The sequence below is a fragment of the Hypanus sabinus genome, chromosome 3, assembly GCF_030144855.1.
Source record: "Hypanus sabinus isolate sHypSab1 chromosome 3, sHypSab1.hap1, whole genome shotgun sequence".
NCBI classification, from domain to species: domain Eukaryota; kingdom Metazoa; phylum Chordata; class Chondrichthyes; order Myliobatiformes; family Dasyatidae; genus Hypanus; species Hypanus sabinus.
The window spans coordinates 144,374,317-144,386,831 of record NC_082708.1 but is presented as its reverse complement, the minus strand read 5'-3'; the positions used below and the strand labels follow the sequence as shown (position 1 = coordinate 144,386,831).

The 12,515-nt window shown below is 40.6% G+C and overlaps 1 protein-coding gene across 2 annotated transcripts in view; it reads left to right on the top strand.

Moving 5' to 3' along the window:
* The first annotated feature begins 15 nt into the window (after nucleotides 1-15).
* The window catches only part of hook3 (hook microtubule-tethering protein 3), a 97,735-nt gene continuing 85,235 nt past the window's right edge, over nucleotides 16-12,515 (top strand). For both annotated transcript variants that reach the window (XM_059965280.1, XM_059965281.1), the window contains exon 1: nucleotides 16-146. In XM_059965280.1, the coding sequence (XP_059821263.1) occupies nucleotides 102-146 (45 nt within the window). In that variant the 5' untranslated portion in view covers nucleotides 16-101. The remainder of the gene's footprint in view (nucleotides 147-12,515) is intronic.

Below are 12,515 nucleotides of genomic sequence, written 5' to 3'. Positions count from 1 at the left end.
CGGCAGGGGGTTGGAATGTGGTGACGTCGTGGACCCTCGGACGGTTGAGCGGCGGTTCCTTTGTTGTCGGCGGCGGCGCAAGCGAAGGAGGAGTGCGAGCGATGAACGTGGATCGGATCGAGCTGTGCGAGAGCCTGCTAACCTGGGTGAGGGCGCGGTTTCTCCCGCAAGCGGACAGCCATCCCGGAAAAGTGATCACGGTGCTCGCTGCCCCCTGTCACCCCCTCGGTATGAGGACAGAGGGCCGCGCCTTTGTCGCCGGTCCCTGTGGTTAATGACACCACCGCCATTTGTACGGCGAAGCGGTGTTTGTCCCGGGAGTGGGTCTGTTTGAGGGCCCGACGTTCAGTAGACTTGGTAGCCGTCCGACTGACAGCGGTCTAGGCCTGAGTGTGGCAACCGGCTTCGCCGTCATAACTTGGGATGTGTCAGCTGATAACGCGCATGTACAGTTTTCCACTGCCGTTGTTTAACGCAGTTTTCCAATCCATTGTTAGCAGTTTCTCTTTTGTATTTTTACTGAATTTATTCCCGCGCCTTCACTGTAGTATATCGCTTTCTCTTGCACCTTGATTTTTTTCATGCTTCAGCATATACAATACCAGAACTGATAATTCGGTCCAACTTTCAGTGTTGATATTTTACTTCATCTGAACCTCCCTCTTTCACTACGTTTCTTTTCCTTTCATGCTCTGCAGCATTTCATCATCACCTAAAGGACAGGTTGGGATTGACAATAAATATATTGGTAGTGAATTTTAAAAAATTCTTCCCTGATTTTCTTTTGAAAGCTCTTAAGTTTCATCTTAACACTGGGTGGTTTTAAATGCCATTGTCCATACAGTCTGAATAAATACTTTTAATTATTGCTATGTTTAGTAAGAAAATGTTATTTACTTTTTCGCAAACATGCAACATTATCTCCATTCATACTCCTGTGTGAACCATTAATTATTCAAAAATAGTCCCTTTAGCTATTTCCATTTTTTTATAGATATAAAAAAAGCCAACCTGTGAAATATTTATTATGGCTGCCAGCTCTCAATTTTTCACCTATCCTTAATTCTTTGTAATTTTTTGATATTTCAGTTTTTCCTGTAGTATAATGATCTGAAGTCTATACAATACTCTGTGTGAATTGACCATATCCTAAAAAAATAATAATGATCATGTTCTTTTTAATTTGTGGAATTTGGTTTTCACTGGCATGACCAGCTTTTATTGTCTTTGAGAAGCTGGTGATGCTCTGCCAGTTGGAACCACTACAGTGTTCTGGTGGAATTCTCTTACTGAACTCTTTGAGTTGGGAAGTCTGAGAATTCGATATGTTTCCAAGTCAAGATGGGAGGTGCTGGCATTCTCTTGTGCTCAATCCCTTGTTGTTATAGGCATAAGGATGTGGATTTCAACAGAAGGAAATGTATTGAACATTTGATGTGATTTTTTTTTTAAAAAGGTGTTGATCAAGGGTTCTACTTTAATTATAGATTTTGTTGGATGTTTCTGGTCCTGAACTCTTCCTGGGGTTTTGTGGTATGCAGAGGGTGAAAACACTTTCTGCGGAATATTCATCCTTTGACCAGTTTCTGTAGTTAAGTTTCTGATGACCTTCAAGATGTTAGTGATATGGGATCTACTGACAGTAAGGCTGGAGAATGCTTTCTCTGGTTAGAGATGATTACCACCTGGCTCTTTGTAGAATTGTTACAAAGTACTTATGTCTAGCTACAGAAATTCATTCAGGTCCGATGATTTGTAATATATTTCATATTATCCAGAAATAAGCTCTAATATAATTTTAACCTTTTTAAATACTTCTCTAAACTGCAATGCTCCTTAATCATTTCAGTCAATATTTTTGCTTGTCAGTATCTTTTAACTTTCCTCCTTACTTGAACCCTGTGCTTGTTGGCTCATATTAACTCTGATTAAGCATTCATTCAGTTTTAAGATTCTCATATTTGTTTTCAAATTTCTTCATGATCTAGGCCTTTACAGCAATAGTATGTATTTCAAACTGCCTGTGCTCTTGTAATTTACGATATCCCCCCATCCTTTAATAATTCAACTCTTGTTGATAAATCAACAAAACATGTAAAGAACAACTATAATATGTATATTTTCATTTTCCTCTTAATCAAATGAAATACCATAAAGTATTATTATCAACTAATTTTGATATTGAATCATGTACAATGATATTAGGATAGGATGGAAAAAGCATGATTAAAGAGGTAGGCCTTATGGAGGGCTTTAAAATACGAGATAGAGAACATTAGGAAGTTGAAACACATCCCAAGTATTCAGCAATGCAAACTAGAGATGCATAAAGTGTCAAAGCTGGATGATTGTAGCAATATGTAGATTGTAGATTGAGGCGGAAAGATTTGGAGGGTCATGAGAAGTAAATGTGACAGTGTGAACATGCTAAAACGTAAGGGATAAAAGCAGGAGAAATAATTTGGCCACATACCTGCTGCAGTACTTTCTCCACTAACTTAATATATCTTGATTCCCTTAATATCTGAAAATATATTGATCTCAGCTGTGAATTTGCTGAGTGATTGAGTATCTACAGTGCTTTTGTGATGAATTTCAACTATTTATGATCATCTGGGTGCAGACATTTGTTGTCATTATGTTCCTAAATGGCTTGCTCCTTATTTTGTGATTTCCCCAACAAAAAGAAACACCATCTCCCTGTCTATTTGTGATCAACCTTCATTGCACTCTCTATATTGCAAGTTCTTCTTACCTGAGTATATGACCAGATCTGTTTAAAATATAATGGATCTCAGTTAATTTGTACACACGGGGACCAGTACATTTTACCCAATGAAGTGCTTGCCCTAGTTTGCCAAATTTTCATGGAAATTAAAAGATATAAGTAAGACAAACTACCATTTAATTGAGTAGCACTGTATCTATTTAAATGAAATACAGAACAAATTAGAATGCCAGCTTAGTCTACTAACCTCTACTTAGTCCCTAATAATTATCAATAGAGGAATTCATAGTGTACACTGCCAGTACTATAAAACTGTGTATTAGTTCCTAATATTTATCGACAGAGGGATTCATCTGTTGTGTTCTTTTGATAGTAAATGAATAAAATCAGTCTAGCCTAGTGCAGATAATGGACTGCCTTCATACAATGCTTTGGATGATTGCATCCTCTAAATCTTAATTTTCATTGTAACATTCAAGAAGATTGTTAACATCTTCAAATTCATTGTAATTCCTAACCTGTTGAAGTAGTAAAATTGTTTCATTTTCACTCCTGGCCATTTCTAGCATCTCCAAGCCTGAATTCTTGAAGCTATGGTGAGCAAAACAGTTCAGAATTGTCTTGCTACTTATTTCTTGCCAACTATCAGTGACAAAAATCACTGGTTTTTGAACTCAAAAACATGCAATTGACACTATTTTTAAAAACGATCGCTTTAAGCATGGTGTAGTATCTAACAGGCTAACGGTCATGGAAGTGCATGCAACTGATGTTAGTCAGAAACTGTTTGGCAACAGTCCCCCGTCCCAATTAAGCGGCATAGTGTCCCAAATAAACAAAGGGAATCTTGGCTATTTTCTTGTTTTAGTTTTTATTTCAGAGTTGTCCACAATAAACAGCTGGCCCGATTAATCATTGGCTGAATTAACTGGAATCCACTGTACAGGTAGTTCCCGAGTTACGAACGTCCGACTTACGGACAACTCATACTTACAAACTGAGGAAGGAGAACGCCGTCTGCCATTTTAAGTCATTGCCGTTGACACTGTGTTGAGTGTTTAACTTTGTATTTAGCTTAAATTATTCTTAGTAAGATTCACCCTGAACCTGCCCCCCCCCGTTCTGGTCAGCTAGTGGCACAGTGAGATTAGCGCCGGGCTGGAGAACGGAGGTTCCTGAGTTCGATCTAGTGACAGACCACTCCCGTGCCGGGTTGATGTCGATCCAGTGACTCCCGTACCATCCGTGCCAGGTTGATGTCGAGCTCGCAGCTCGACCTCTTTAAAAAGAAACTCTGCCACCTCCAGTTTAAATTCCCACGTAGAATATTGTGGAGGATCAAATACCCAAACCCAGCACAGCACCCACTTGTCCCATTTAGCCTGTCTCAGTGCGGTGGTCCTTAGGACTCGGGGAAATCAGTACTTTGATCCTTAGGACCCAGCGGACCTCGGAAGCTGGTGCAGCTCGGGACCCACTGCCCGCAATGTTTCTGTTCCATTGACGGGACGCGATCGCGGTTGAAAATAAATTGGAAATAATAAAGTATTTGGAAAGAGGTGAAATGCCATCGGTCATTGAAAAAGCGTTAGGCTGCAGTCGGTCAACGATCGGAACGATTTTAAAGGATAAAGAATAAAGTGAGAATAATGGAGCATGTGAAAAGCCCTGCCCTGATGAAAGCTACAATTATTACTAAGCAACACAGTGGTTTAATTATTGCAATACATACGTTTCTTGTGTTTTATATGCATAAAAAGGTAAAATATATACTATATATACTAAGACAAACATTTGACTAACTGACGCTAAATAATACTGGATCTACTTGTTCCGACTTACGTACAAATTCGACTTAGAGACGGACTCAGGAACTGAACTCGTACGTAACCCAGGGACTGCCTGTATTCCAAATGTGGTGTCACCCAAAAGGAATAATGCTGCTACTCTTGTACCAGATCCTCTTGCAATTAAGGCCATTTCATTGCTTTCCTAATGACTTGCTGAAGTTGCAGCTCATTTGAGGTTGGTGTGTGGGTTTGTGGAGGAAGAGTGTTGGGGAGAGAAGGTAAACAAAAACACCCAGTTTCCTACAGCCTTTTAGCAGCTGGCAAATGCAATCTTGTCCATTTTCCCAGACCTGCAAACACTTATTCTTTTGTATGAGTGTCCACAAGTCAAGCATTTATTAGTTGACGATGACCTATAATTTCTTGTGTGGTGCCTTATCGAAGGAATCAGAAAATCCAAATGCACCACATAACTTCATTGATTTCAGCTGGTATCAGAATCAAGTTTAGTATCTATGGCATATGTTATGAAGTTTGTTATTTTGTGGCAATAGTGCAGTGCATTACATTAAAAGAAGACTATAAATTACAGTTTTTTATAGAGAGAAAGAGAGAGAGTATGTATGTATGTCCTGGGTAATAGATATATTATAATGGCTGAGTTCACAACTTACTGCAGCTTTTTCCAATCCTTTGCAATGAACTCTCCATACAAGACAGTGATGTAACAAGTTAGAATGGTCTCTACGATACAGGTGTAGAAATTTGCTAGAGTCTTTGGTGACATTCCAAATCTCCTCAAACTTGTAATGAAATATAGCTGTTGCCGTGCTTTCATTGTAAATGCATCAAAAATTTTCCTCTTTCCTTTTTTTTTGAAATCCCTAAAAATTCCTATCCTCAGCGGTCTGTTTGGCAATGTGTTAAGTCATTTCCTTTGACCTAATAATTATCTTTAACATCTCGTTTGGATCAGGCTTCCTTTCTTGCCTTAAAGAGATATACAGTGCACAAGTATTTTACGTACTTTTAAAATGTCAGCAAATGAAGCTCCTAAGAGACCATGTTAGGAAACTGGAGCTGCAGCTTGATGACCTTTGTCTTGTTAGGGAAAGTGGGGAGGTGATAAACAGGAGCTACAGGGAGGTAGTCTTGAAGAGACAGATAAATGGCTTGAAGAGACAGATAAATGGGTGACTGCCAAGAGAGGGAAGGGAAAACATAGTGAAGAGCACTCCTGTGGCTGTCCCCCTCAACAATAAGTACTCCATTTTGACTACCGTTGAGAGGGTGTTGGCGTATGGCCAAGTGGTTAAGGTGTTCGTCCAGTGATCTGATGGTCGCAGTTTGAGCCTTGGCTGAGGCTGCGTGTGTGTTTTTGAGCAAGGCACTTAACCACACGTTGTTCTGCGACGACACTGGTGCCAAGTTGTATGGTTTGCCCTTCCCTTGGACAACATCGGTGGTATGGAGAGGGGAGACTTGCAGCTTGGGCAACTGCCGATCTTCCAGAAAAAAAAACCTTGCCCAGGCTTGCACCCTGGAAACTTTCCAAGGCACAAATCCATGGTCTGTTGAGACACATTGTTAAGAGGAATGACCTACCTGGGGGAAGCAGCAGTGGCCTTGTATTTGACACTGAGTCTGGCCCTGTGGCTCATAAGGGTAGGGAATTGAAGAGGATGGCAGCAGTAATAGGGGACTCTATAGTTAGGGTAATACATAGGCAATTCTGTGGACATGAAAAAGAAACACGGATGGTAGTTTGCCTCCCAGGTGCCAAGGTCCGTGATGTTTCTGAATGCCTCCACGACATCCTGAAAGGGAAGAGTGAGCAGATAGTAGTCGTGGTACTTAAGAGAAGAGGTCCTGAAAACAGAATACAGGGAGTTAGGAGGAAAGTTGAGAAGCAGGACCTCGAGGTAGTCATTTCAGGTTTGCTGTCTTTGCCATGTGACAGTGAGGATAGGAAAAGAATGCTGGCAGATAAATGTGTGGCTGAAGAATTGGAGCAGGGTCAGCAGTTCAGATTTCTGGATAACTGGGACCTCTTTTGGGGCATGTGAGACCAGTACAAAAGTGAGGTGTTTCACTTGAATCTGAGGGGAACCAATATTCTTGTGGTCATGTTTACTAGAGCTGTTGGGAGTGGTTTAAACTAATATGGCAGGGGGTGTTGGTGGAACCAGTATGACAGAGCTGAGGATGAGCCAGCAGGTTTACAAGTAGATGATGAATGTAACATGAATGTTAGGAAGGACAAGCCATTGATTGGGTACAAATGCAGACAGAGCAAAGAGTTAAATTGTACCACAGAGGCAAAATTCAAAAAGGGGAAGAATTCAGGACTGAAGATGTTATATTTAAATGCATATAGTATTCAGAATAAGGTGGGCGAACTTGTGATGCAATTAGAGATTGGTTGGTGTGACGTTGTGGGCATCACTGAGTCATGGTTGAAAGGAAGCCATAGTTGGGAGCTTAATATCAAAGGATATACTTTGTATTGAAAGGACAGGCAGGAAGGCGTAGGCCATGGTGTGACTCTGTTGGTAAGGGATGGAATTGCATCTGCAGGAAGAGGTGACATATGGTTGGAGCATGTTGAATCTTTGGGGCTGGAGTTAAGAAATTGCAAGGGTAAAAAAAACTATTATGGGAATTAAATATAGGCCTCCAAATAGTAGCCAAGATGTGGGGTTGAGATTGCAAAGGGAACTAGAAAGGGCATGTAATAAGGCTAATGTCATAATTGTAATGGGGGACTTCAATATGCAAGGAGATTGGGAAAATTGGGTTGGTGCTGGATCACAAGAGAAGGAATTTGTTGAATGCCTATGAGATGGCTTGTAAGAGCAGCTTGTGCTTGAGTCTGCTCAGTGAAAGGCTATCTTAGATTGGGTGTTGTGTAACAATCTAGGTTTTATTAGGGATTTTAATATAAAGGATCCCTCAGGAGGTAATGATCATAACAGATAGAATTCATACCCTCTGGGAAGCACAAGTCAGATGTATCAGTAACACAATGTAATAAAGGGAATTACAGAGGTATGAGAGAAGAGCTTGCTCGGGTGGATTGGAGGGGGACATGGTGGGGAAGATGGCAGAGCAGAGGTGGCTGAAGTTTCTAGGAATAGATCACAAGGTGCAGGATAGATATGTTCCATAGGGGAGGTATATGTTAGCGGTAGACATCTGTGACTGGCAAGGGAAGTTAAGGACTGGATAAAAGCCAAGGAAAGGGCATATAAGGTAGCAAAAGTGAGTGGGAGGTTGGATGATTGGGAAGCTTTTAAAATCCAACAAAAGGCAACTGAAAAAGCTATAAGAAGGGAAAAGATTAAATATGAGGGCAGACTAGCCAATATTATAAAGCAAGATGCTACAAGTTTTTTCAGTTGTTTAGAGTAACAGAGTTGACAGTTGATATTGGACCACTGGAAATGATGCTGCTGAGGTAGTAATAGACAAAGAAATGGCAGATGGACTTAATGGGTACTTTGCACCTGTCTTCACTGTGAAAGACACTGGCCATGTGCTAGAGGTGCGTGAGTGTCAGGGAGCAGGAGTGAATGCCCTTGCTATTACAAGGGAAAAAGTGTTAGGCAAACTGAAAGGTCTTAAGGTGGATAAGTCACCTGGACCAGATGGACTACATCCCAGAGTTCTGAGAGAAATTGTTGAAGAGATAGCAGATGCATTGGTTATGATCTTTCAAAAATCATTTGATTCTGGCATGCTTCCGAGGATGGGAAGATTGCAAATGTCACTTCACTCTTTAAGAGGGGAGGAATACAAAAGAAAGGAAATTATAGGCCAGTTAGCTTAATCGCAGTGGTTGAGAAAGTGTTGGAGCCCATTATTAAGGATGAGGTTTACAGGTTACTTGGAGACTTATGATAAAATAAGTTAAAGTTAGCATAGTTTCTGTAAAGAGAAATTTTGCCTGACAAATCTGTTAGAGTTCTTTGAGGAAGTAACAAGCAGAGTGGACACAGGAGAAGCAGTGGATGTCATTTACTTGAATTTCAGAAGGCATTTGATATGATGCCACATATGAGGCTGCTTAACAAGATAAAATCCCATGGCATTACAGGAAAGATACTGGAATGGATAGTGGAATGGCTGACAGGCAGGAGGCAATTAGTTGGAATATAGGGGGCCTTAGTGCTGTTCCTTGGGTCAGTATTAGGACAGCTGCTTTTTACATAGTTTTTCATTGGTTTGGATAATGGAATTGATGGCTTTGTGGCAAAGTTTGTGGATGATACGGAGGAAGGTGGAAGAGTAGGTAATGCTGAGAAGGCAATGCGATTGCCGAAGGACTTGGATAAGTTGAAAAATGGGCAAAAAAGTAGCAGATGGAATACAGTGTTGAGATATGTATGATAATTCATTTTGGTAAAAGCAACAGAAGTGCAGACTGTTATCTAAATTGAGAGAAAATACAAACATCAGAGGTGCAAAGGAACTTAGGAGTCCTCACGCAGGACTCCCAGAGGGTTAATTTAAAGTTTGGTCTGTGGTAAAAAAAAGCAAATGCAATGTTAGCAATCATTTCAAGGAGAATAAAATAGAAAGACATGGAGATAATGCTGAGGCTACATAAGACACCAGAGAGGCCGCACTTGGAATATTGCTCAGGATGTGTTGTTGTTGAGAGCGTCCAGTGGAGGTTCATGGGGGTGATTCTGGGAATTAACATGTGAGGAGCATTTAGTTTTGGGCCTGTATTCATTGGAATGTAGAAGAATGCAAGGAGATCTCATTGAAACCTTCTGAATGTTGAAAGGACTTAATAGGGTGGATATGGAGAGGATGTTTCCTATGATGGGGGTGTCCAGAAATAGAGGACATAGTCTCAAAATTGAGGGGTGACCCTTTTAACATAGGTAAGGGGGAATTTTTTAGCCAGAGAGTAGTGAATCTGTGGAATGCTCTGTCACAGACTGAGGTGTAGGCCAAGACTGGGTATATTGAAAGTGAAAATTAATAGGTTTCCTGATTGTTCAGAGTATCAAAGGTTATGGCAAGAAGGCAGATGTATGGGGTTGAGTGGGATCCAGGATCAGCCATGATGGAGCAGACTCAATAGGCTGAATGGTCCAATTCTGCTCCTATGTCTTATGGTTTTATTGTCTTAGAAAATTCTTTTTATAACAATATCAAATTTACTCCTTGTTGCATCTTGGTTCCACCCAAACTAATTCTAGTTCTTTAATTTCTGGAGCAGCTCCGACCTATGGTTAGGCCACACTTAGACCCCCTCCAGTTCACCTACCAGCCCCGACTAGGAGTTGAGGATGCCATCATCTACCTGCTGAACTGTGTCTACACCCACCTGGACAAGCCGGCGAGCACTGTGAGGGTCATGTTTTGTGACTTCTCCAGTGCGTTCAACACATATCCACCCTGTTCTGCTGGGTGAGAAGCTGACAGTGATGCAGGTGGATGCTTCCCTGGTGTCATGGATTATTGATTACCTGACTGGCAGACCACAGTACGTGCGCTTGCAACACTGTGTGTCAGACAGAGTGGTCAACAGCACCGGGGCTCCACAGGGGACTGTCCTGTCTCCCTTTCTCTTCACCATCTACACCTCGGACTTTAACTACTGCACAGAGTCTTGCCATCTTCAGAAGTTTTCTGATGACTCTGCCATAGTTGGGTGCATCAGCAAGGGAGATGAGGCTGAGTACAGGGCTACGGTGGGAAACTTTGTCTCACGGTGTGAGCAGAATCATCTGCAGCTTAATGTGAAAAAGACTAAGGAGCTGGTGGTGGACCTGAGGAGGGCTAAGGCACCGGTGACCCCTGTTTCCATCCAAGGGTTCAGTGTGGACATAGTGGAGGATTACAAATACCTGGGGATACGAATTGACAATAAACTGGACTGGTCAAAGAACACTGAGGCTGTCTACAAGAAGGGTCAGAGCTGTCTCTATTTCCTGAGGAGACTGAGGTCCTTTAACATCTGCCGGACGATGCTGAGGATGTTCTACGAGTCTGTGGTGGCCAGTGCTATCATGTTTGCTGCTGTGTGCTGGGGCAGCAGGCTGAGGGTAGCAGACACCAACACAATTAATAAACTCATTCGCAAGGCCAGTGATGTTGTGGGGGTGGAACTGGACTCTCTGACGGTGGTGTCTGAAAAGAGGATGCTGTCCAAGTTGCATGCCATCTTGGACAATGTCTCCCATCCACTCCATAATGTACTGGTTAGGCACAGGAGTACTTTCAGCCAGAGACTCATTCCACCGAGATACAACACTGAGCGTCATAGCAAGTCATTCCTGACTGTGGCCATCAAACTTTACAACTCTTCCGTCGGAGTGTCAGACACTCTGAGCCATAAGGCTGGTCCTGGACTTATTTCCACTTGGCATAATCTACTTACTATTATTTAATTATTTCTGGTTTTTATTTTGCTATATTTTTACTCTATTCTTGGTTGGTGCAACTGTAACAAAACCCAATTTCCCTTGGGATCAATAAAGTATGTCTGTCTGTAATTTCTGAGCAATGCTTATTCCCCTTTATTGCCTTTATCCAATTCTTTAAAATTAAGTCTATTCAATTTCATTTTCATTTTGACCTTCTCCTAAAGATTTTCTGTACTACTTTATTCATAATGTAGTCACTTTGCATACTCTTCATTGGCTGCTAGATTAAACCCATTCATTTCTATAAATGCCATTTACCTTATTTGTATGCATATGGGCAAGGTTTTTTTTCACCAAGTTTGGAAAAGATGAAGATCTTAACAGTCAAGTCTACATCTGAAACATGAATAGACCAGTCCTGCATCAAGTTATTTGCTGCTGAAACCTATATTAATACCTATTATACTTTGAACTTGCACTATTTTGTTGCATTCAGAAGCTTATCAAACTCAATTCTATTTTCTGAATATTAAGATCAGTTCTTTGACTTATACCTGACACTATACCCTCACTCCTGTGACAACTGACTTAGTTTGGATTCTGACTTTGCTTTTAAAATTGTGGTTTTTTTGGTTCACAAATTCATCCTGAGTTTTGCCCCTTCCTCTCTTTCTGTGCCTCCTTTGACCAAATTATATTTCATAAAAATCACATTTTCTCTAATTGTCCCTTGCTCATTCCCAAATATTTTTAATTTCAATTGGCCCTAATTCTCTTACTAAGCTTGTTTACCCATTTTCCTCTCTTTCCTCTTTAAGATGTCCTTGGAATTTGACTCAGTTTTGGCTTTAGGTGATACACACTTAATATTAGATAGCTGATAAGCACCTGTTTGGTGCTTTGGATAGTTTTATTAGCTGTATAGGGTCTTTGAAGAATAAGCAGAAATTCTTCTGGCATTGTAGAAAACACTCTTGGTTCAATCAGTACCATCAAAATATGCTAAATTGTCCATCCCGTCATGGGGCTGATGATGTATTCATTTAAGTTGCAGATATGTGAGGGTTATGAATCTTAATTAGCTGTATGTGTGACAAGTCATTTTTGCAAATGGTTATTAAATGACCCAACTCATAAAGCTACTCTTTTTAAATTGTCTTTTTGTAAGAGAATTGAGTATTTATTATACTAACTTAACAAGTAGCTTGTGGCCTACTAATGAATGCACTTAAGTCATGATCATTTGTAGTATGGATGACAATTATGAAAAGAATTATCAGAGCAAACAAAAATTGTTCAACATTTGTGTCTAACTAAAACAGGATCTGAAGAATGATCTTTTGTATGCAAAAAGTTTAAATGCAATGTTGTTACTGTTTGTGATCTTTAGACACCCTATTATGATTGACTCTAGAGAAATGTATCGAATATCTGAAAAGAGTACAAATTTCAATGGTACAACCATCGTTCTGCTGATTGGGGAATCAGCTTCATGCCCCCATGTCCCAAGATTAATCAAGACCATATGGTATAAGGCATAAGTTTATCTTTGCCCCTATTGGCAAATCCTAATGCAAAATACTGGTTGTCTTCTGAATTTGTATACCAATTGTT